The sequence below is a fragment of the Oreochromis niloticus genome, linkage group LG4 (genome assembly GCF_001858045.2).
Source record: "Oreochromis niloticus isolate F11D_XX linkage group LG4, O_niloticus_UMD_NMBU, whole genome shotgun sequence".
Classification (NCBI taxonomy): Eukaryota; Metazoa; Chordata; class Actinopteri; order Cichliformes; family Cichlidae; genus Oreochromis; species Oreochromis niloticus.
The window spans coordinates 9,754,331-9,780,289 of NC_031969.2; the positions used below are offsets into that span (position 1 = coordinate 9,754,331).

A 25,959-nucleotide genomic window follows, 5' to 3' on the forward strand; every position below is an offset into this window, starting at 1 on the left:
ATGAAACTTTTATGACACGTACAAATAATACAACAGTCAACACATAAGGAAAATTTAATCATCAATATTTTTAACCTCTGATAAAAACACAAAAAAAAAGAAAAGAAGAAAAAAGAAAGAAGTCATAAATAGTTACAGCGTTATAATTTTAGATGATCTTGGATTTTGGTTTGCTTGTATTTAGAAATGGACTGCAGAGATCTTTATAGCTATTTGGTGCCCTCTAGTGAATGAAAACACTTGCCGAGTCCTAGGATGATGATGATGTTTTTAAGTGCTTTCGTGTTTTTCCTTTAACATAAAAACAAACATTAGCACTTGAAAACTGTTTTAAGTTCAGTGAGTTATATGGGGGGCGCAAAAAGGAGATATTTATCAGACGCTCATGTGTCCCACCCTGGGCAGGCCTAGGACACGCTGGAGAGATATCTCTCACCTGGCCTGGGATCACCTTGGTGTTCCCCCAGACAAGCTTGGTGTTCCAAGCTGGAGGAGGTGGCTCGGGAGAGGGAAGTCTGGACTCCTCTGCTTAGGCTACCACCCCCATGATCCATCCCCGGACAACCAGACAGCTAAAATTACCTGGGAATCCAACAGGGTCAGCGTTCACCCCAAATCCAGCACTTTGAGATTGCACGCTAAGCAAAAGGAAGGAGGCCGGGGACTGGTGAGAGTCAGAACCACAGGCCAGGAGGAGACAACAAACATCCATGAGTATAGGAGGAAGTTCGCCACAACCGACCACGTGCTTAGTGAATACCTTAGATAGCAGACACACGAGAAAGAAGAGGAGCAAGAAGAGGAACCATCATAGAAAGGATAGAGAAAGTGGCTGACGTACAGACATCCTACCAGTGGCTGGACAAAGCTGGACAAAGCTGGACTGAAAGACAGAACAAAGGCACTAATCAAGGGAGCACAGGAACAAGCTCTAAGGCTACGTTCACACTGCAGGCGAAAGCGCATCAAATCCGACTTTTTTGACCCTATGCGACCCATATCCGATCATGGTATGACAGTGTGAACAGCACAAATTCAATATTTTCAAATCCGACCTGGGTCACTTTCGTATGTGGTACTGAATCCGATACATATCTGATGTTTTAGAAAGCGACTGCTGTTTGAACAGTCAAGTCGCATTAAATCCGTCTTTTACGTCACTGACACAAGACAGACGCCAATTATCAGCACCAGAGAAGCGCCCGAGAAAACATCGTGAACGCTTCCTGGCCATCCAGTGAAACTGTTGGGAAGACAGCGTTGGAGAAACGTGAACATTTTATTTGTACTGTATAATCTGCAGATTCTGACAGAAATCTGCAACTATCCTTTGAAGCACCGCTCCTCTCTAAAACAGCAATAAGGATAATTATTAGGCCATATGTAAATAACACAATAACTTTATAACTTAAAGCAAAATTGGGAAACGTAAAGTCCGAAACAAGTCTTTATATTGAGGGCCATCAGTCAAACAATACTGTTTGGTCTGGGTCTAAACAGAGCGCGTTGTGTGTGACGTCTTCTTTTGCGCATGCGGGCCGCTTTGAGGGTTCACACTAGAGCGCGTTTGCTGTCACATTTTATTTGTAGTGTGAACAAGCAGACAAATAAAATCGGATTTGATCAAACAATCGGAATTGAGCATTAAGACCTGCAGTGTGAACGTAGCCTAAGTACAAGATCAATAGAGCCTGGGGTCTACCACACCAGGCAAGACCCCAGGAGCAGGCTGTGTAAAGATGCCCCTTTACACAGGCTCCATTTCAAAACAACAGAAAATTTAAAAAATGTGAAAACTTTGCATGTTCAAACTTCCAAAAAATTAAATACAGGGAGCAAAAGCTTGAATTTCCCCTTTTCTGTTTTATACCAAGACTTAACAGTCTCAACCAATTTTACAGATAATAAACAAATCTCAACAATTGAAAGTGCTTTAGAGGCTCACTTTCTTCCCCTTTTTAAACCTAGTGTGAGGGGCTACTAGCCCTGTTATGTAGGGGTATAGAAGTGCACAGGCTGCCTTGAACGACCAGGGGGTAGTGGGATCTGGGTCTGTGACCTCCCCTAGTACAGTTGACCCGGATACTTACTACTGTAAGAATGGTTTTAGCTGTCTGGCTGTTGCTGGTGCAGTAGGGGAGGGCTCCAGGGCTTGAACCTGCGAACAACGGTTGCCCGGAGTGCACTATGCTGTCGAACATTAACTCAGCCTAGCCCCACATACCCGTACCCAACCAGACAACTCGGGTGCCCCTATTCCAAAGCAACCTGGTTTGACAGAAACATACTACAGGCACTTTTAAATCACTTGTAACCCTTTTATTTGTTCAACTGGCCCTTGTTACGGGTTCGAAATTGAGGACGAGAGTAAAACAATGATGGTCCAGAAGAGGCCGTTCAAACAATTGATTTTAATGAATGCACGCAGCGTGGAGAGGTGCAAACTGCAAAGCAGTTGTACATCTCCACCCAAAATACACTCTAGATTGCTTTCATAACATCAGGGTATTGTAACGCCCCTTCTTGCGTTTACAAGCACATAATTTGCATGTACAGAACATTCATGTATTTTAAGAATTAAATGCAAACACAGAGGTTCCTCCTTGTGGCATACTCTTCCGAATATAGTGATGACCTAAGGCCTTTGAGGTCACCATGGACTGGACATCCTTCCGTCACCTGTAACTAAGCAAACTCAAATACCACAAGAAGCTGAATACATTCAGGCCTTTGCTCAGCTACTATTTTACTGTAACCATATACTCAGCATATGAGTTATGATACATATATATTTAACTCAATCATTTTAAAGTAGTTATAACTGCACCTGTAATAAACATGTTAATATTTGATTAGGATAACCCCTATAATATCAATTATAACATAATGCCAGCAACTTCAATAAATGCTTGGATGAAATGATAATTAATGCAATGACAAAGATGATGGTTATATAAAATAATCCCTGTAATTCCACAATTCCCCCTTTTGACGTCTTCCAAAGACGTCACTACACTATTCCCAGGTCCACTACCTTCGCTCTGACCCTCTCTAGCCGCCCCCTGACTCAGCAAATCCGACAACAACCTCATGTCCTCTAGGTGGTCCAGCAATAAAACACCAGCTCCCACTTGAAAACACTTCATGCTTAAGTGGTCTCTGCTCCTTTTCTGGGTCCTTCTCTAGTGGAAATCTTCTCCTGTAAGGGATAGAAAACAAACAACCTTTCTCTGCTACACCTTACTAACTTACTGTGTTCATCTCAGGTTCCTGTCATTATTCAAAGTTGGTTCCCAATATCATATCAGGCAAAATGATAAACCCTACTGCCACGTCTGCTTTGTTAAGCTCTTCAGCTAGACTCTGTACCGGTTTGCCAATCTGTGTGTACATGCCTCTACACTTTTAATGTCTAAATGCACATCTGGATGTATGTGCACTTGTATGTCTGTCTGCATCTATGAGTCAGTGGTTTTTCAGAAAAAAAAGGCGTTAAAGTGAAGAATGTTTCCTGACTATTAACTCCTGATACTGGAGGGACTTTCCGGGTTGCCCAACCTCCTAGGTTTGGCCTTTTACACTTTTACTAAAAAAATTTTAACCGAGCCCAAAGAGATTTTTATTTTACTCCTGTGCTTGACAGGTTAAGCGAAGTTGTTTTTTGTTTTGTTTTGAAATTTTCCCTTCTGTGTGTGTGTGTGTGTACATAAGTAAGAATATAATAATCAACATAAGATCCCTGGTTTGCAAATGATTTTCTGCCCCCGCTGCAGGGCAACATCATGTGGTGGTGAGTCTATGTTGGCTAGTTTAATGCAAATATGTAACAGTTGCTTCATTACATTGCCCACTCAGAGTTGCGCAGTTTCAAAGTATGTGGAGAATTCAATACACATTTCTTGGCTAATTATTTTCCCAATAAAAGTGAAATCATACATTGCATTTGATTTCACTTATATATTATCCTGTTCTGGGCTCTATCCATTATATTAACTTTATTTAATCTCCATACTCTTTATGTGTGTGAGCAACGCTTTTAGTCTTATTAAACACAACCCAAGTAAAATACACACCATCCCCATGTCAGCCTGACTCTCCGCTAAAAAGCACACTTCAAAGTTTTCTATCTGGATTTACGCCTCTTTTGGCCTCAAGCATATACATAACATGCAAAGGTTACTGTTAATGCCCGTTAGACAAGTTTCCATTATCTACAACATTTTGTTTCACCCGGTTCACCCTCACACATTTCCTGTTTACTTATTGCATATTTATCTTTAACACCTTTTACCTCAGTAGTTGCTAAGCAGAAACAAAGCAACCTGTGGTCCACCTTTACCCTGTAAAATAAACTCATATCATGTTTGTGTCTGTAAGCATGTTTTGCATTCATTCATTACACTCCCCGCCATTCCTGCAAGTTAGGAGCTGTAAAGTTGAAAGCTGCATCAAGTCCAGGCCTTTGGCCTGGCCTATATTTAAATCATGTGTGTTTGTAAGCGTGCATGCAATTCACCTGCTATGTTCTCATCTTCCCTCAACATGTATCACCTGGACACTCTCACCAGTGAAGCTTAAAACCCTCTTGGATAGAACATCAACTCTAAACTAGCACAGTTATGCAATGTGTATAAAATGAACTAAACCTGTGAATAGAATGAATGTGATGACAAACCTATTCAATGCACTATGAACCCTGTAAACAATATTACTGGTAAACAATGCTGTAAAACATGTTCTTAATGCAATCATAAAACATCACTGACACTTGCCAAGTTTACTTAGCCACACCTTTCCATTGTCCAAACACAGATGTCATCCAGGACGCCAGCAGATTTTCGATACCTGAGTGCTCATGCATGGTTTTAGATAATTCGATTTTGCTCTCCCGTCAGTGAACTCGGACCAAATTGTTCTGCGAACCCCATCATGGCGTCCCTGGTTTGGTTAGAGAGTCTCAGCAGGTTGTAATGAACATAATGCGGCCAACATTTTTCTTAGGCGTTACCCAAAGAAATATACTCTCCAATCCTGCAACTACCTGACTTACCAGCTTGCACTCATTAGGAACTCCCCTGGGCACTCCTATGGAGTCTATCCAGGTCGGCGAGTTCAAACGAGGATCATATGCATGGGTAGTCTGGGTCCCTCTTTTGGCCAAAATGTATCTCTTACGTATGGCAGCTAAAGTTCACGTGTTATGTTGTGGAATAGCCTTTACCTGGTTTCCAATAAGCATGATCGGAGCTCCCAATCGCACCATCGCACATGTCCCTACGCTTCCCATAGGAACACGAATATCTTCCCCACAGTATTAGTAGAGCCCACTTCTTGCCCATGTTCCAATTACCGTGGTAGGGTCGCTTACATTGTTGGTGGTTCGTCCTGTGAGTGTGACAGCACACCTAGTTGGGTCGATCTCTCCCACCTTGTACTTTTCATTATCTGTAGAAAACTTGAAACATGTAATTATCTTATTTTAGCATAAATGGTCCCACTGCTGTCTGCTTTGAAATGGCAGGGAAAAGTCTGGACAACAAAGTACAGTTGCCAGTAGTCACTCCACTTCTAGTTAACTGTAACATACAATCATAGCCCCACTCATCCTCTAATGCAATGGTGCGGGCTCTGTAAACAACCGTGGCCTAGCTGAAGCACAGGCAACACAGTCAGATACATGTTGTTCTCTAACATCTTGAGCCACCCAATCAAGCCAGAGGTTACTGTCCTTGAAACCCGTGGCGCGCTTTATCAACTCTTTAAGCTTCAGTCTAAAGTAATCTGTTGTCAGAAGTACTCTCCCTTTTGGTTCCTGTTCCTTTTGAGCTACTGTTCCCGAAGTTACCATCTGATCAGTCAGAATGGTGATTAAGCTTTCTGCGAGCGGCTTAGACTTTTCATCAACTAAATTTACCCTAAGCATATCATGGGGTGATTGCAGACCCGTACATCATACGCTCTCCAGCTACTACTAGCTCCTGTACACTTAATGACGTCACACAAATCAAATGTGAATGAGCTGGTAGACCCTTTACCATAATTCAACCCTATGCCCTTATTCCTGCTGAGACTCTCATCACCTTTACCTGACACCTCGCGCTTTTGTCTTTTTTACCGATCCTGTTTTAGCAACTACAGTCTCAGGAAGTGCTGGGCTGGACTGGCCTCCGTGTTCAGACAAGTGGTTCGGAGTGCCCTGCAAAATATAGACAATAAACAACACAGCCATAGTTAATATCATTGCATACAATAAACATGTAGTTGTAAGGAACATTCTAATCAGTTTTCTCATTACGTGTCTCTGATTCGTGTGTTTGCATCATGTTATATAAACTTTGTATACTTTGTAGTGCATTATGCTAAGCAAACCAACCCTTTCAATTCCCCAACCCTATCTGTCTCCTCAACGGGTTGTATGTTTTCAATGTTTCCTTATTATTTTGTCATAAAATAAATCAAACAAATAACTTAAGCTGTGTGACGGCACCTTGCGTTTACGCCAGGCTGTGAGCTGCCCTGAATCTACTTGCTACACCCCCCTTTCACCCAATTTAATTTCTCAATCTTAGTTTAAACTATTCCTGACCTTCCCCTTCTCTCATCTGATCATCTCAAGCACGTCCTGTACCAAATTTGCTTCCTCTTTTCAAGCCCACATTTAATTACAAGCTCTAACACATTTGCCCTATACGGCGGTCTCGACGTGTTTCCTGTCTACTTACAAAAATACCAGAGTTATTCTCAGAACTCAGAGCTGAGGTTCCCCTTTTCTAAGTCTGTATGTTCTACAAGAAAGCAAGTCGGTAAACAAGTTTATCATCACAAAGGTTATTAGGCAAAGGTCACGTAGACATTTGCCTAGTAACCCTAAAAGAGCACATTTCATGTAGCTAATCGCATATATTAACACCCCCCTTTTTGTGACACATCTCATGTGTTACAAACTCAAAGTCCTTCACTCAGGTTAGGCAATTAAAAGAAAAGTTTAGTCCTATCATATTATGTATAAATGCTCCGGAGCTTAAACCTGTGTTTAAGGAATCAAATTAATCATCATGTGAAATCCTTTCTTGGCTCCATCCACAGCCTGCATCCTTGAAACGTCCTATAAACAAAAGCCTGTGTTAACCAGAACATCACCTTTTATACTCAGTTTATCCACTTATGATCCAACCTGTGTTATAAAACAAAAGTTAAAACAGAACAATTATCAGTCATGTGTCCAACCTTAGTCCAGTCTTTTGTCAGTGTCCAGTCGGTCCAACCTATGGTCTGCCTCGTCCGTCCAGTCACCATCCATTTACACACATTCACTCACATGCATTAACATCAGGTATTGCTGACAGTGGAGACTATCTCGCAAATATTCAGTCTTCACTCTCAGCAACATCAACTCATTTATTTGTTTTACTTTGTTTTTAAGAAAATAGTTCTTTCTGCTTTTTGGACTGGATTGGCTCGCGGCAATCCTTTTAGACAGAGAGTTAGCCTTCTCCTCTGCCTATTGTAATCTGGAGAAGGTCACCGAGAATTTTCAGCGCTGTTATCCACTCTTTTGCAGGCCTGCTTAGAACAAAAATGAGAAAAAGAGAGCTGATTATTAGCTCATCAAAACACAAAACAAAATCACCTGACAGGTTTTTTCTAAGTGCACTGTTATAGAAACTATGGGCCCTTTTAGACATGTCCATGTTTATCAAAACTCCCTCTATTAAAAATAAAACAACAACCTCAAAAATCTTCAACAATCTGAAATTTCACCCGTTCGACACACTGAAAACCTCGCCAAAAGCTGCACCGTTTCGTACACAACAATATCCCCCTTTAGACACTTTACCATACTCAGATTCAGCCTAACACCTTACAACAATGTGTCAACACTAATTTATAGACCTCCTAATCAAATTTGCACCTCTGAACAATCTACCCCTCCTTTAAGGCCTCAATCACACACACACAGCAAGCTCCTCTGTCCACATTCACACGAGCTCTCAAACTTTTGCATACTCAGCCATATCTCAACAATTTAACTTGGCAAGAGAAATACTTTTTAAAGCCCATGCCATTATTCAATTATTTTCATTTTCTTTCTATACTAATCACTTGTTTTGATCACTCAGTGCAAAAGCACTGCTAAGTCACTCTTTTTAAACTACTTTAATCGCTTTTTCGTATAACTGATTTCCTTGTCATCTAACTTCTTTTGAGTTTTTCCTCAACGTTACTTTATCCAAGTGTATTTTATTCAACATCCACACCATTTTAACACTCCTGAAATTAGCAACCTTATTTAATTACATATGTTTGTATTCTTAGCCAGGTTTTAATCGCATTAATCTTCATGAGCTTATCTTTATAAGGTTAGTGCATTTTCTGTTTGTATGTGTAATTTTATCAATGTTTCTTTGTGATCCTTGTGATCTTGTAAATGTTTCTTTTGCAGTGTTTCAAACTCCTTTTGACAAGGTGTGTTTTCTCTCTCTGGCTCATCACTGGTCATTGTTAGTGGCATTTCCCCTTCGCCTGTGCCCAGCGGCTGTACCCTTGAAGTCCCGTCTCCTCCAGTGACTCCAAGGTCACTCCGGGACTTAGGTTCAAGCAATCGTGACTGCGCCTTGCCTTAGGTTGTCCCAGGGTTTCGAGGTGGGATCTTACCCGTCATGGGCTGTCCAGCCTTCCATGCTGCCTTATACGGGGGCCAACTGGGCAAGGGTGTTATCAGGTCTAGGGGACACACTGGTTCTGGAAATTAAAGGAGTGTAAACTGCTTTCTTTATTTCATGTGTGTATTAAACTTTCCAACAATAATTTCACATGTAACAGTTAGTGTACGTGCATTTTCAATTCATTAATGTAATTGTCAGTTCATGTATTTATTTCTCTCAGTCTGTCCCTTTTCTAAAACCTGTAATTAATATAATTTTATTACTTTATTACTTTACTTAAAACATGCATTCGCTTCATCTTCTTAGAATTTAACTCGTCTGCCTATTTCTCTGGGTGCTCCCCTGACATCATCAATCACTCACACAGCAGCACAGTATTTCCTATTTCTCTTTCCTGTTTCTACAGATTAATCAAACACTTGTTTTTCATATTTACAGTCTACAAACCCTCTTTAGTTTTACTAAGTCTTGGTCTAAAAACAATACACCCTCTTCTCACACACTTTTCAGTATACTAATTTTTGCATTTGTCAGTTTTTTGTTGTTTTTTTTTTTACTTCATTCACACAATCCTTTCATAATCATCTCACACACACTGCCTTTTCTCTCAGACTTCCACTTTTTCACTCATTGTCCTATTGTACCTACCCAGACTTATTATTACTTATATTACTTTGTACAACTCACACAGAATCATTAAAATCCAGTACAACATTCATACACTTATAATCACCCCATACACGCTTTCCTAACAGTCTTACAGGGAGTTTTAGAGGGAGTTTTATCAAGCGCGCAGATCTCTATCAAACATGCTTGTTTACAATCAGGAAGGGGAAGTAGACAACCCTCAGTAACTGCATCTGTCCTCTTAAAAGAGAAAGAGTTTTATATAATCTTGGTACTCTTATTTTATTCTATTGTATACATCACTCTGTTCTATTTTATTTTATGGCATTCCAGTGTTTTCTGATTTCTACTGCATAACTTTGCGCTTTTGCTTTAACCTTTGGACTTATAACTCTAACATAGGTCCACACAGGGCACCAAGCACAGAGAAAATTCAACCTCAGTGCTTCAAAATTCTCCTCAAAATTCAGAAACTGTTTCTGTCCTTTATCCATATCAACATAATTGTGAGTCCCCATTTACAACTTGTTCTTCACTTGTGTCACAACACCTCTAGTAATATCATCAGAATTACTTCAACATGGTAAACAATGATTTTTCTCTTACAATCAACTTACCATTAAAACTCAAGATCGCCGCTGACTCGATTCTCTGAAATCCTGAGTCAGTTAAACACCTTACTCATCTCACGGTGTTTTTTCTCAGACTCCCTTGTCTGAGCTCACTATTTTTACCCTGGCATCTCCACCAAAATGTTATGATATCTTCATAGACCCAAAAGTAAGCATCATATTTCCCTAGTCAAAAGTCAAACCGTTACTCACAGTAATTTTTAATCTAACAGCCTTTGTGTTTTGAAACTAAAAGAGGAAGGAACAACGCCCAATTTAAACTGCGCATGTTGTCACTCAACAACACACACACAGAAAATGTAACTGTATATATTATCTCAAACTGAAACAAAACCCATCTAAAAATCCTAAAACATCTTACTTCGACACCCCAAAACACACATCGCTTACAGACATCTTTATTAATTAAATTATCTCAAATTCAATTTCAGTTCTCAGAACCCAGGTAACGGTCTTAAGTATCAACAGTTTATGTATCCTATCTCAAAACCCCTCAAAAAGTCATACAGTCCTGGGAAGAAATAAAACTTTACTTACATATTGTAATAAACAAGACCAGCGTCTTAAGTACATGCATCAGCAATGTCTAGCAGTCCCTATTAACTTCCTCATACTCTATTGGCCTCTCAGCTGCTTTATTTGCATTCTCACACACACACACAATCTAAAAATAATACCAGCCTGACTCTCAGACTCAGACAAGTCTCTTAATCTATTTACACAGACGTCCTATGATTACAACTGCACAGATTTTAGGCCTCTCATTTCAAAACCTACACAATTTAGACAATTTTTAAGTTAACCCTCCAAGGGACAAACTCCCTGAGTTTTTTGTCATCAATTTAACCAGTCTCGGCCCCGGGCCGTGGTCAAATATCTAAGACCCTACACAATTTAAAAGCGTCAACCAACTCAACCCCTGCCGAAAAGCTCTGTTTTGGGGACATTTCACATCCCAGGCTTCCCCGAAGTTTTAAGTTAAAAATTAGACGCCCGAAACCCGGTTTCTACTGACCAAAAAAGTGCAAACCACCGCCCCGGACGGCAAACTGACCCAGTCAGTGGCCTATTTTGGAGTTTCCCAAGTTCTCCACGAAAGGCCAAGTCGGACTATCCCTATCCAAGGAAGATCCCGAGCGTCCTCAGGAAATTTGGAGCGTCACCTCCGAGAAATGCACTTCTTAGAACTGTCCACAGTTCCGTTCTATACAATTTAATTACTTTTGAAGACACCAAAAAATCATAAACCCACCATATCGGTGTCCAAGCCCGGCTTTATATTCAATTGAGACTTTAATGTCACAAACTTCACCAATTACCTATTATTCTAAATTCTCTTTATTCTAAATCCTCTTTATTCTTATTCCTTTGGGACTTTAACCCGGTACCTTTAGTGAGACTCTAACTCACTTTTACTCTTTTTCTTATCATTACTTCAACTTCAACTTCTCATGAGATTTTCACCAAAACCAAAACAGACCTTTACCAGTAATTTTCAGTGAGTAGACTTTCAATTTTGTCAGAACCAATTCAGCACTGTTTGGAAATTCAATTCAATTCAATTCAATTCAATTTTATTTATATAGCGCCAAATCACAACAAAAGTCGCCTCAAGGTGCTTTATATTGTACAGTAGATAGCACAATAATAAATACAGAGAAAAACCCAACAATCATATGACCCCCTATGAGCAAGCACTTTGGCGACAGTGGGAAGGAAAAACTCCCTTTTAACAGGAAGAAACCTCCGGCAGAACCAGGCTCAGGGAGGGGCGGCCATCTGCTGCGACCGGTTGGGGTGAAAGAAGGAAAACAGGATGAAAGACATGCTGTGGAAGAGAGACAGAGATTAATAACAGATATGATTCGATGCAGAGAGGTCTATTAGCACATAGTGAGTGAGAAAGGTGACTGGAAGGGAAAAACTCAATGCATCATGGGAATCCCCGGCAGCCTACGTCTATTGCAGCATAACTAAGGGAGGATTCAGGGTCACCTGGTCCAGCCCTAACTATATGCTTTAGCAAAAAGGAAAGTTTTAAGCCTAATCTTGAAAGTAGAGATAGTGTCTGTCTCCCGAATCCAAACTGGAAGTTGGTTCCACAGAAGAGGGGCCTGAAAACTGAAGGCTCTGCCTCCCATTCTACTTTTAAATACTCTAGGAACAACAAGTAGGCCTGCAGTGCAAGAGCGAAGTGCTCTAATAGGGTGATATGGTACTACAAGGTCATTAAGATAAGATGGGGCCTGATTATTTAAGACCTTGTATGTGAGGAGCAGGATTTTGAATTCAATTCTGGATTTAACAGGAAGCCAATGAAGGGAAGCCAAAACAGGAGAAATATGCTCTCTCTTTCTAGTCCCTGTCAGTACTCTTGCTGCAGCATTTTGGATTAGCTGAAGGCTTTTCAGCGAGTTTTTAGGACATCCTGATAATAGTGAATTACAGTAGTCCAGCCTGGAAGTAATAAATGCATGAACTAGTTTTTCAGCATCACTCTGAGACAGGATATTTCTAATTTTAGAGATGTTGCGCAAATGGAAGAAAGCAGTCTTACATATTTGTTTAATATGTGCGTTGAAGGACATGTCCTGGTCAAAAATGACTCCAAGGTTTCTCACAGTGTTACTGGAGGCCAAGGTAATGCCATCCAGAGTAAGAATCTGCTTAGATACCATATTTCTAAGATTTTCAGGGCCGAGTACAATAACCTCAGTTTTATCTGAATTAAGAAGCAGAAAGTTAGCGGCCATCCAGGTCTTTATGTCTTTAAGACATTCCTGCAGTTTAACTAATTGGTGTGTGTTACCTGGCTTCATGGATAGATAGAGCTGCGTGTCATCTGCATAGCAGTGAAAATTTATGCTATGTCTTCTAATGATGTTGCCTAGGGGAAGCATGTATAATGTAAATAGAATTGGTCCTAGCACTGAACCCTGTGGAACACCATAATTGACCTTAGTGTCTGAAGAGGACTCTCCATTTACATGTACAAATTGGAGTCTATTAGATAGATATGATACAAACCACTGCAGTGCAGTACCTGTAATACCTACAGCATGTTCTAATCGCTCTAATAGGATATTATGATCAACAGTATCGAATGCAGCACTGAGGTCTAGCAGGACAAGCACAGAGATGAGTCCACTGTCAGAGGCCATAAGAAGATCATTTGTAACCTTCACTAAAGCTGTTTCTGTGCTGTGCTGAGCTCTGAAACCTGACTGAAACGCTTCAAATAAGCCATTCCTCTGCAGATGATCAGTTAGCTGTTTGACAACTACTCTTTCAAGGATTTTTGATATGAAAGGAAGGTTGGAGATTGGCCTATAATTAGCTAAGACAGCTGGGTCTAGAGATGGCTTTTTGAGTAAAGGTTTAACTACAGCCACCTTGAAGGCCTGTGGTACATAGCCGATTATTAGAGATAGGTTGATCATATTTAAGATTGAAGCATTAATTAATGGCAGGACTTCTTTGAGCAGTTTTGTAGGAATGGGGTCTAAAAGACACGTTGATGGTTTGGAGGAATTAATTATTGAAGTTAACTCAGAAAGATCAATTGGAGAAAAAGAGTCTAACTTAACATTGATGGTACTAAGAGTAGCTGTAGATGATATTACATCTGTGGGATGATTATTGGTAATTTTTTCTCTAATGATAAAAATTTTATTTGTGAAGAAGTTCATGAAGTCATTACTAGTTAACGTTAAAGGGATGGTTAGCTCAGTAGAGCTCTGACTTTTTGTCAGCCTGGCTACAGTGCTGAAGAGAAACCTGGGGTTGTTCTTATTTTCTTCAATCAGTGACGAATAGTAAGATGTTCTGGCTTTGCGGAGGGCTTTCTTATAAAGCAGCAAACTATTTCTCCAGGCTAAATGATGATCCTCTAAATTTGTGACACGCCATTTCCTCTCCAGCTTACGAGTTATCTGCTTTAGGCTACGTGTTTGAGAATTATACCACGGAGTCAGGGACTTTGGATTTGAGGCCTTAGTTTTCACAGGAGCTACAGTATCCAGAGTCGTACGTAGTGAGGAGGTAAAATTATTAACAAGATAATCGACCTCTGTTGGAGTAGCGTTCAGATAGCTGCTCTGCTCTATGTTGGTACAGGGCATTGAAGATGATAACAGTGGGTGGATTATATTCTTAAACTTAGTTACAGCACTTTCAGAAAGACATCTACTTTGATAAAGTCTACTCTCCACTGCTGTGTAATCAATTATTGTAAATGTAAATGTTATCAGGAAATGATCAGACAGCAGAGGGTTTTCAGGAAACACTGTTAAATGTTCAGTTTCTATGCCATATGTTAAAACAAGATCTAGAGTGTGATTAAAGTGGTGGGTGGGTTCTTTTACATTTTGAGAGAAGCCAATTGAGTCTAATAACAGATTAAATGCCATGTTGAGGCTGTCATTTTTAGCATCTACATGGATGTTAAAATCACCCACAATAATTATTTTATCTGAGCTGAGCACTAAATCAGATAAAAAGTCTGAGAAATCAGAGAGAAACTCTGTGTAAGGCCCAGGTGGACGATAGATGATAACAAGTAAGACTGGTTTCTGAGTTTTACAGCTGGGGTGGACGAGGCTAAGCATCAGGCTTTCAAATGAATTAAAAGTCTGTCTTGGTCTTTCGTTAATTAATAGGCTGGTGTGAAAAATTGCTGCCACACCGCCCCCTCGGCCTGTGCTTCGAGATTTCTGGTAGTTAGAATGACTCGGGGGTGTTGATTCATTTAAACTAACATACTCATCCGGCTGCAACCAGGTTTCTGTAAGGCAGAGTAAATCGATTTGTTGATCAATTATTAAGTCATGTACTAACAGAGACTTGGAGGAGAGAGACCTAATATTTAATAATCCACATTTCACTGTTTTACTCTTTGGTTCAGATGTGGATACTGTATTGTTCTTTCTTTGTGATTTTTTATGTTTAAGTTGTTTATTGCTGGTTTTTGGTTTGTTTTTTGTCTTTTTGGGAGCTGACACAGTCTCAATGGAGATGGGTTTTTGGGGGGGTAGCAGGAGGAGAGAAGCTGCAGAGAGGCGTGTAAGACTGCAACTCTGCTTCCTGGTCCCAACTCTGGATAGTCATATTTTGGGGGGTTTAATAAATTTGTCCATATTTCTAGAAATGAGAGCTGCTCCGTCCAAAGTGGGATGGATGCCGTCTCTCCTAACAAGACCAGGTTTCCTCCAGAAGGTTTGCCAATTATCTATGAAGCCCACATCATTTCTGGGACACCACTCAGACAGCCAGCAATTTAAGGAGAACATGCGGCTAAACATGTCACTCCTGGTCTGATTGGGGAGGGGACCAGAGAAAACTACAGAGTCCGACATTGTTTTGGCAAAGTTACACACCGATTCAATATTGATTTTAGTGACCTCCGATTGGCGTAACCGGGTGTCATTACTGCCGACGTGAATTATGATCTTACTGTATTTACGTTTACCCTTAGCCAGCAGTTTTAAATTTCCTTCAATGTCGCCTGCTCTGGCCCCTGGAAGACAATTGACTATGGTTGCCGGTGTCTCTAGCTTCACATGTCTGAGAACAGAATCACCAATTACCAGAGTTTGACCCCCGGCGGGTGTGTCGCCGAGTGGGGAAAAACGGTTAGACACATGAACAGGTTGGTGGTGTACCTGGGGCTTCAGTTTAAGACTATGCTTCCTCCTCACCGTCACCCAGCCGCCCTCTTTCCCCAGCTGCTTGGGGTCTGCCGGGGAACAGCTAGCGGGGCCTACGCTATCTTCGGCTGCACCAGCTACAGGGGCCTGGCTAGCTACGGGTGAATGAAGGGTGCGAAGCCGAGTCTCCAATTCAGTAATCCTGGCCTCCAGAGCTGCAAATATGCTACATTTATTACAGGTATCATTACTGCTAAAGGAGGCCGAGGAGTAACTAAACATCTGACACAATGAGCAGGAAAGTGCAGGAGGGACAGGTGAAGTAGCCATGGTGCTAACGAGTCGGCTACGAGCTAAGCTAAGCTAGCGAAACAGTAAAGAGACAGTGAGTGAATACTTTGGCTATAAATTAGGTAGTGAGTACACAGAAAGGGTGATTCAGATGAAGCACGTTAAGATTATACTATGAAAAAGGGATGTATCAAAAGATTTAAATTAAATTGCTAAGCAGAAAAGCTACTCAGAAACACCACTGTGTTTGAGCAGGAACAGGAAGTGATACTCTACCACAAAGCGAGCGAACACCAAGTGACAGCCAATAATTCAACAGGTAGTGCCTTACCTTTGAATAAGCCGGCTTATGTCCACTCACTTCGACCACTGACTCGTGTCTGCCTGTTTGAGCACCTTGGACCCTCTCAGTCTCAACCTCCACCTTTTCTCCCTCAACCCTCGGCCAATGCACCAAATGTTACGGGTTCGAAATTGAGGACGAGAGTAAAACAATGATGGTCCAGAAGAGGCCGTTCAAACAATTGATTTTAATGAATGCACGCAGCGTGGAGAGGTGCAAACTGCAAAGCAGTTGTACATCTCCACCCAAAATACACTCTAGATTGCTTTCATAACATCAGGGTATTGTAACGCCCCTTCTTGCGTTTACAAGCACATAATTTGCATGTACAGAACATTCATGTATTTTAAGAATTAAATGCAAACACAGAGGTTCCTCCTTGTGGCATACTCTTCCGAATATAGTGATGACCTAAGGCCTTTGAGGTCACCATGGACTGGACATCCTTCCGTCACCTGTAACTAAGCAAACTCAAATACCACAAGAAGCTGAATACATTCAGGCCTTTGCTCAGCTACTATTTTACTGTAACCATATACTCAGCATATGAGTTATGATACATATATATTTAACTCAATCATTTTAAAGTAGTTATAACTGCACCTGTAATAAACATGTTAATATTTGATTAGGATAACCCCTATAATATCAATTATAACATAATGCCAGCAACTTCAATAAATGCTTGGATGAAATGATAATTAATGCAATGACAAAGATGATGGTTATATAAAATAATCCCTGTAATTCCACACCCTCGTGAACCTAGACCGTCCACCAACGTTAACGGGGCCCTGGAGAACACAAGTAACAGAAAGAAAAACCCCAAAACACTCAAAAAATTTAAGAAACCCCAATAAAACAAATAAAACAGCTTGTTTAGTCGTTATGTGATCCATGAAGGCCCTGACTGGTGTTAACTGGATTCCAGATTTGAGCCGCTGACACCCCCACCACCAGCCATTTTGAAGCTCTGATGATTACTTCCATTACCATGATGAAATAATACTAAGATAAACTTCGACAGCTAACTATCAAAGTCAAAGTTTTTTTGAAGAAAGCACCATCTCCTGGTGACACTACAATTGACTAAAAGGGGCGAAAGTAGATACACCCCATGAGAAGGAGGACTCCCCCCAGCGGCTTAGAGTTGGCTGACAGTGGCAATTTTGTATCTGTACTGCCAGAGCATGGGAGGGACAAAAAGGAGGTGGCCACATATCATATTGTAGCAAAGTGTTTATTTAACAAAACAAAAGTAAAATAACCATAACTATATATGTCAGTGAAGTCTGTAGAGTATGCAGAGAGAGAGAGAGAGACTGATGCCAGCAGCCTATATATCAGAGGACAATCGGTCATCTCAGATGTATCCACTTATCCACTAATGAACTCTCCAAAGCCTAGAACATAGCCAATTAATAGACATATGTTCGTCATATTTAAGATTGAAGTATTAATTAATGGTCTAAAATGATGGTTTGGAGGAAGTAATCATTGAAGTTACCTCAGAAAGAAGTATCCAAAAATATCAGTGGTATTGATATTTATGTTAAGATTACCCTATAAAATAAGAAGTCATCTGTAAGTTTTTAATTAAATTGACTAAACAGATAGGCTACATAAAAACACCGTTGTGTGTTGTAACAGGAACAGGAAATGATACTCTACTGAAGAGAAATGTTAATTTTATTATAACTCGTATCATTAATAACATGAGGTCAAATTCCACTTTTTTATTGTCATTGATTAACAATTCCACAAATAATTGAAACAACATTGTTTAAAAATATTCTCATCTTAGTTCAATAGTTAAAATAAACTGAGATTTGAGTAAAAGCTAAAACATGCTGTGATGATTTAAATGAAGTTAAAGTTCGTATGTCAAATCAGAAACGTAAAGAAACATAAACATCAGAAACATAAAATATTCATTTGCTACACCTTACACCTAAATAAAATTAGAATAGAACACACACATAAACACATTATTGAAAGAAATGTTTCATGAAACTATAAAAAAGAAAAATATTGTAATTTCTTGTTAAAAATAAAACAGAAAACTATTCATTAATGTTCACAATAATATATTTGGTTTTAATTCTCATTACATTCTCAAAATGATTGTTTCTCTCATGTGTGAGCATTTATGTGACCACAGCAGAAATATATATACCATTCTGTCACGCACATTTAATGTTTAAATCATTAACATTATATTTTAAAGTTTTTTTGTGAGTAATCAAGGTAAAACAGCTCTTGTGATTTTCAGCAAACTAAAAATGTGTAAAACTGAGACTGTTCAGTTTGTACTGTACATTTCATCCAGACTTTGAATAGCCTCTTTTTTTTCATGCATTTTCCACTCACTGGGAATCTCACCATACTGTGTGAATTTTAAACCATAGTGGTTTTCGAGTTTCTCCTGAAACTGACACACAAACCATGTCCAATACTTGAGCTTAGACTCATCAGGGGTAATGCTCCAGTTTTCATATGGTGGTCCAGCAGTTCTGTATTTTTTAAAAGGAATGGTATGATTTGAGTCATGGCAAGGGTAAAAACTTCCTTCACTTGCAACTTTGGTTGTACAAAACTCAACACACAATATCTCAGTGTTTCTGTAGTGCCAACCATTGATTGCTTGAGATCGATGAAAGGGGACACTGTGGTCTTCAGGACTGTGATCTTTAATTGTGTTGGTACAAACAGCTGCACAGAACGGGCAGGTTTCCCAGCAGCAGTTACACAGCTGATCGATGAGGATTTGATCAGGTCTCAGTCTGAATTCCTTCATCTGATCCAGCGAAAGCTGGCTTATCATCTTTGTGATGGACACAAGGCCTTTCTCAATCGTTTCTTGAAGGAAGTCAAAATTTTTTATGTCCTTGAAGTTTTGACAAGAGATGGCATCAAGGGTCAGTTTATCACTGAGGAGACTAGAAAACTCCTTTGCCCACATGTCTGTGTCTCCTCTCTGGGTTTTGACTTTTTTTGTTGTGTCAAATAAAGCTTGAATGACAAGTTTGTTGATGTCCTCCACATTTTTCCTGAGTATACTTAGTGCTTTATCTTTGTGCTCTCCAAGCATGTATGTGTTTACTTTCTCTTTGATAAAAGCCTCAGCTTGCTTCCTCGGATTTCGAATGTAGGTGATGAAAGCATCGAAGTCCTCTTTCTCTGCAAGTGACTTCAACAAATGTTTCTCTAAGTTCAGTCTGTTCCCATTGAATGCTGGGAAAGTGCACCTCATCTCTCCAGCGAGATCAATGGCAACTTTGTTACAGACTGCTTCAACAATGGAAACCCTCAGTTTTTCACAGATCATTTCTCCAAACACAACAGCAGATGAGTTTCCTTTGCAAAAGCTGCTGAAAATGTTGTAGTATTGTGTTTTTTTGCTTTCCAAGTAAGTGAGTGCATCATTGCTCGTTTTGTATTTTTTGTGAGACTGTGAAAGCCAACTGCAAGCAGTGTCAAATACATACAGTAACAAGTCAACTCTGAACTCCTTCTTGAAAGCACATTTCTTATTTGATTCAAACTCTGTCACTGTGTCCTGAACTGTTTTAGCCACTTCTTGTAAGTAAGTTGAACTGTAGCCTCTTGTTGCTACAGGCTTGCTCATAATGGCATCAAGAGACTGTTTTTCAACACTGTTTATGAGGGATCTTATCATTTCCTGGTCTTCATGCTCAAAAGGTCTCTTTAAGTAATTTATTATTTTTTTAGCACCAACTTCAAAAAATGTAGCCACTTGGCTGGCAAGGCCTTTTCCTGTTGTATCTTGGTGCTTGCCAAGGACGATATAATCAGAATAATTGCCAACCTCAGATATTTTTTTGTATCTGCCATTCTTTTTGCATTCAAATATGAGATTCCATTCAAAACCAAGGTCATTAAGGATATTTGCCTGATCGTCATCCAGCTTGATGTCCTGAATGGGTTGTGCATCTGCAGTTAACTCTTTTACCCAGTGATCCCAAACTGAGTTGAAATGTTTTTTAAGTTCCTCTTGATTTTTTGCTTTGTCTTTTAACTTATGAGCAAGCTTTTTACTTTTTTGCAGCAGCTTGTTCTCAAATTCGGTCTTCTTATCATCCAGCTTTTTACAAGCTTTTTTCTGCTGAATAACTTCATCCAGTTTTCTTTCCACTCCTCTCACCAGTTCCTCTTGGAACTCCTTTATTTTGTTTTCAAATCGGCCTCTCCACTGAACCAACATTTCTTTGTCTCTGTCATCCTCAAAGTACTTTGACATATCTTTTTCTACTTCTTTATATTTTTCACTCATCGCTTTGAAAAGATCACTACGCTCAACCTTGTCAAGTTCTCCATTTTCAATTCTGGTGTGAAGCTGGTTTTCAATCGCCAGCATGTTGCTCCTCAGGGCCCAGGTCCAGTTTCCATACTCAACCTCAAGTTTTCTGTAAACTGCAATTTCTAATGTGTTTTTGAAACTGAAAACAAATTGTTCATTCATCAGGGCTTTCCACAGGTCTTGTATCTTTCTGTTAAAATGTGAGAGAGTGATCCCAGCAGAGCATTTAGCCTTAGACAGGATGATGTTCTTCAGCTCTTGGATGCTCTCGCTGTAGCCTGGATTTGGAGGAGCCATCGGTGGACTTCCCTCCCATAACTGAGCAAAGTATTTCACATCTTTTTGCACATCAAAGTCAATGACTTCACTGAAGCACTCAGCATCACACAGCTCCTCTTTAGCAGCTAGCTGAGCCATCTGGTCCAGTTTTTCTTGCAGGCGTCTTTTCCCATCCATGTTTTTCTCAGCAGCTGCAATATCTGTCACATTCTGGTGAACAAACACACAACTTGGGGAAAGTTTAACTTTCTTCATCCTCATGAAAGCCTGAACAACAATTTGCAGGACATCCTGCATCTCAGCTGGATTCTCACCAAAGATGTTGATCAGTGTCAAGCTTCCTAGGCCAACAACAAATGTTGCTAGTGCATTGTCGTGATGAAGAGTAGCATTTCCTGCCAGCTCAAGAGCCCGTAGTCCTTCAGTGTCCACCACTAGAAAATAGTCAAACTGGAAGTCTTTCTTGATTTCCTCTGACACTTTGACCAGCTGCATGAAGGCACCTTTGGTGCACCTGCCTGCACTCACTGCAAACTGCAATCCAAACATGGCATTCAGCATTGTTGATTTTCCACTGCTTTGTAGGCCCAAAACTGACAACACAAAAACTCTCTGGTCACCTAGTTTTTTAATCAGTTCCTTTATAAGACTGGAGATCCATGTTAGAGGCACATGACCTGCATCACCATCCATCAGCTCCACTGGGTGTCCTGAAATCATCAGATCAGCAGCCAATTTAGGGTATTTAGACCAGTCAGTGTGTGTATGTTTTGGTTTTACTGCTCTGCTCTCTGCTTGTACTGCTCTATGGGCTTCATAGATCTGTCCCATTTCTCTGAAGATGTGCTCCAAGCCAAAGGTTGCAGACTGCAGTGTTTTGGATATTTGTTCAAGCTCTGTTTGTTTGTTTGTTAACAGATCAGATTTGTCGTGTTTCTTCTTCAGAGTCAAGACTTCAGTCCACTTTTCATCATAGCTTTGGAGAATTGAAGAGAGATCGTCTGTGGATAGGGCATCTATTAAGATCTGAGTCCATTTCAGGAAGTACTCCTTCTGTTTTGATGGCAAAGACAAGAGGCTTTCTGTGAATGACTTCATCAGTTCACTACATGAAGCTTTGCATTGATTTTGTCTTATTTTACTCAGTTGCTGTTGCTTATGACTTTTTTCCTTCTCAATGTGTCCTTTAAGGTGATACAGCTCTTTATTTATTCTGCACCACTCATGCCACAGATCACCTTGACAAGGTAGAAATGTATCTTTGATCTTTGAAATTTCCATCCCTTGAAGCATATTAACTGTTTTCAATGCAGCTGATTTCCCTTTTTGACAGACTTCATCATCTTCATCCACTCTGACTCCAGGGACTTTGGCCATGGACTCAAGCTGGAAGGATGTGTGAGGTTCATTTAAAATCTTTCTGATAATTCCTTTCAGTTCTTCAGAAACATCTGACTGGCTTCTGTCTTTCAGACCCACTTTGTATTTTCCATCTTTGACTTGAACTGCACCACCATCATTATCAGCAATGAGAATAATGAGAGGCTTTGGTGACCTGTAAAGCTCTGAGATGACTGTAGTACCTTTCTGGCCTTTTTCCAGAGTTCTCACAAGAACAACAGTGACTGAAGCTTTTTCAATGAGTATCTCACGCTGTTTTTCAAATGACAGAGCATCACCATGAAGATTACAAAAGGCAATGCAGTCTGTAAAGGAGTCATTGGGTTTTCCGGCTGGACAGTACCAGGCAATCTCTGCCACACCATCCATCAGCAGGCGAGATTTGGTGCTACCTGGACAATTTCTATGGAAGAAGGTGCTGTGACGGTCATTGATCACAGTGTTCATGAGCTGAGATTTTGACACTGGAAGTGAACCCAGGCGGAAGAAAAACACCATGGGTGTCTCAGCTTTGCAAATGGGCATGGTCTTCATGGTGATGGCATTTGAATCACCCTTGATTTGAGTTTTCTTCCATGTTTTTGTTATCTGCCTGAATGTCCACAGAGGACATTCAATATCCATAGTGACTGGGTCAGGGACAAGCAAAGGTAAGGCGTACTGACACTGGGATAGCTTTGTAACCAGGTTCTGCTTCAGAAAACTGTCTGAGCAGTGAAATACTGCCATCTGAACATCCATTGGATGCACATGACACTCTTTTGATTGGGAGTCTACACTGGTGCTAAATAGAGCATCTAAGTCATCACTGTCAGAAATCGTAACAGTTTGTGAATAGCTCACATCAGCATTATCTTGTCTTACAGGAATATATCTGGCTCGATAGTCCAGCATTGATAACTTCTGAAGAAATGTACATGCTAGATCTTTCTCAGATGTGTCATGGATCTGTTTCACAGGAGGACATATTTTAAGTAAGTCTGCTGGTGACATCTTTGTTTTTTTGTCTTGAAGGCGAAGCCTGCTGAGAAGTCGTTCAATGTTTCCTGTACATTGTCCTTTTTTGACTTGAGTCACTGACTGCTGCAAGAAATAAAGCACACTTAGGAACTGATGAACTGATAAATTCTTAAGACTGTGTGGAATAAACATTAAAAAACAAATAAATAAATAAGTCAATAATGAATAAGTAAATAAAAAAGATTCTGACCTTATCCTCGCTTACACTCCTTGTCATATTGGAGGTACCTGCACAAGACAATTGATTTACCAGATCAGGGACTATGGGGGGGAAAAGGTGCAATACACAGTTCAGCCAAAAGTCTTCATTCAGTTTATTTTTGCCTTCTTTGACCATGGGTTGTGTCTGAGCTGTTCTGATTAGACTGTAAATCACACTCTATGATAGAACTCCAATAGAAATACCACTCAGAAGGAGACCAAGAAGAAATAAAGAGATAAGGCCTGGGAAATCTTATCAAAACAAAACAAAGAAAAAAACATACACAATTACCTATGACTCAACTCAGAAGTCTTTTCATTATTCTACAGATATAAACAATGTGTTTATGGACTGCCTTCATGTATTCCTCAAATATATGACTGAATATTGAATACACCCATAAATTCCCTAAATCTGTAACTATCCCACAATTGCCCTGTGACCAAATCCATTTCTTATAGAAACCCAGATTTATTATATTATGGACTGAATCAATTGCAATCAACTAAAACGGTTAGATGCAAAGGTCCTTGACATCCAAGACTTTGCTATGGTCTCATTACTTTACAATTGCACCTTATGAAGTTAATGCCAAAATGTGGGAAACAAATAATCAAACAAACAAAAACAACCTAGAATGAGTAGCTGAATAAATAAATTATTTTGTTTAAGATGTCATAGAATGTTACCTTTCTTCTTAGTTTTAGTTGGTACAGGCTTGATGCGACCCTCTCCACCTGTATTGTCATCATTTTTCTGTGAGTGTTCAGAAACACCAGGGGCTTTCAATAGATTGCACTATGGAAAAACATTAGTTCACAGATTGTGGGATTAACAACATTCATAAGTCAGAAAAGAAAAGCACATCGACAGCAACACACACACCTTGTTAACAAAAGTATCCAAACACATGGCAGCAACTGGGTATATTTAGGATTTAGCCGTGTAGACATGGTCAAGACAGCCCGATAAAGTGTGAAAAAATGTAGCAGAACTTTAAAAATAAAACTGTGATTTAAGTGACTTTGAATCTGATGTGGTTAATGATGCCCGATAGGTTGGCATGAGTATTTCTGAAACTGCTGATCTACTGGGATTTTCACACAAAATCATCTCTGGAGTTTACATAGAATGATCTGAAGAAGAGAAAATAGCCAGTAAGCCATAATTATCTGGGTAAAAATGTGTTGTTAATGTCACAGGTCAAACACTCAATGCAACCAAGGTATGCAGAAGAAAATCTCTGAAGTTAAAACTGAAGAACATGGACTACAGCAGCAGAAGATCACACCAAGTCCCACTCTGATCAGTTAATAACAGAAATTCTCTTTTAAACATACATTAGTTCTTCAATTTAAAAAAGCATTAAAAACGAGCTCTTACCTTTTCCTTAATAACTGCATTTTCCCTTTCTTTTCCTACAGGATCAAAAAGAAAAAAAGCAGAAATTCCAAGGTTCTTGTTTCATAAAACTATAAAATACCTGCCCATGTTACAGAATACTGCAATCGGTTTGTGCCGTTGGCAAACTCATTTACTTAATCACACTGAGAATAGTAAAATAAAGAAATTAATAGAAAAACATTGGTGATGGCATGTTGTTTATATTAAACAACATATTACAGTATATTGTTTATATTAACAAACAGATCAATATAGAGTTAATTTTGTATTATATACAGCAAACCTATCAATGAAATATACACCTTTGTAGTGCAGTACAACTATTTATTTGTTAAGATGTTACCTTTCTCCATATATGCAGTTTGTGAAGGCTTGAATTCATCCTCTCCTCCTGGGATGTCCTCATTCTGTGAGTGTTCAGCAACACCAGGTTCATTCAAGGACTCAGTCTTTGAAAAAGGTCAGTTAAGATGAGTTTCAGTTCACACTGGAAAATTATTCAGGAATAACAACATTCAAAAGTAAAAAACAAAAAATACAGCACTCATGTTGTGTACATACACATACACAAAGACACACACACACAAACACACACGCAGTAGCCATTTCAATAAGTGTACTTGTTCAACTGCTTGTTAATGTAAATATCTAATTAGCCAGTCACATGGCAGCAGTTCAGTATATTTAGGATTTAAGCATGCACGGTGGTCAAGACGACTCACTGAAGTTCAAACCGAGCATCAGAATGGGGAAGAAAGGTGATTTAAGTGACTTTTAATGTGGCATGGTTGTTGGTGCTAGATTGGTTAGTCTGAGAATCTCAGAAAGTTGGAATCCCCCCCAGAAGTATCTCTCAAGTTTACAAAGAACGGTCTTAAAAAGAAAAAAATACCCCATGAGTAACAATTTATAGGAAGAAAATGCCTTGTTGATGCCAGAGGACAATGTCCAGATGCATTTAACCTGATAGGAAGGCAAAGGTGACTCAAGTAACAACTTCTTACAACCAAGCTTCTCTGAAGACATAACATGTTGAAACTTTAAGCAGATGGGGAAGAGCAGGAGAAGACACGGGAACAGGAAGAACAGGAAACAATTCACATAAACTCACTAAAACTGCACAAGATA

The 25,959-nt window shown here is 39.7% G+C and overlaps 1 protein-coding gene across 5 annotated transcripts in view; it reads right to left on the reverse strand.

Annotated features, from left to right (window-relative positions):
• Positions 1-17,925: 17,925 nt before the first annotated feature.
• LOC102080640 (interferon-induced very large GTPase 1-like) overlaps positions 17,926-25,959 on the reverse strand; it is a 17,575-nt gene continuing 9,541 nt past the window's right edge. For 4 of the 5 annotated variants that reach the window (XM_019358170.2, XM_025906782.1, XM_019358169.2 and 1 more), the window contains exons 5-9: positions 25,175-25,280; positions 24,811-24,845; positions 24,117-24,225; positions 23,416-23,453; positions 17,926-23,288 (exon numbers count right to left, since the gene is read on the reverse strand). In XM_019358170.2, coding sequence (XP_019213715.1) covers positions 18,507-23,288; positions 23,416-23,453; positions 24,117-24,225; positions 24,811-24,845; positions 25,175-25,280 — 5,070 coding nt within the window. In that variant the 3' untranslated portion in view covers positions 17,926-18,506. The remainder of the gene's footprint in view (positions 23,289-23,415; positions 23,454-24,116; positions 24,226-24,810; positions 24,846-25,174; positions 25,281-25,959) is intronic. The other variant, XM_019358172.2, reaches the window with a different exon arrangement.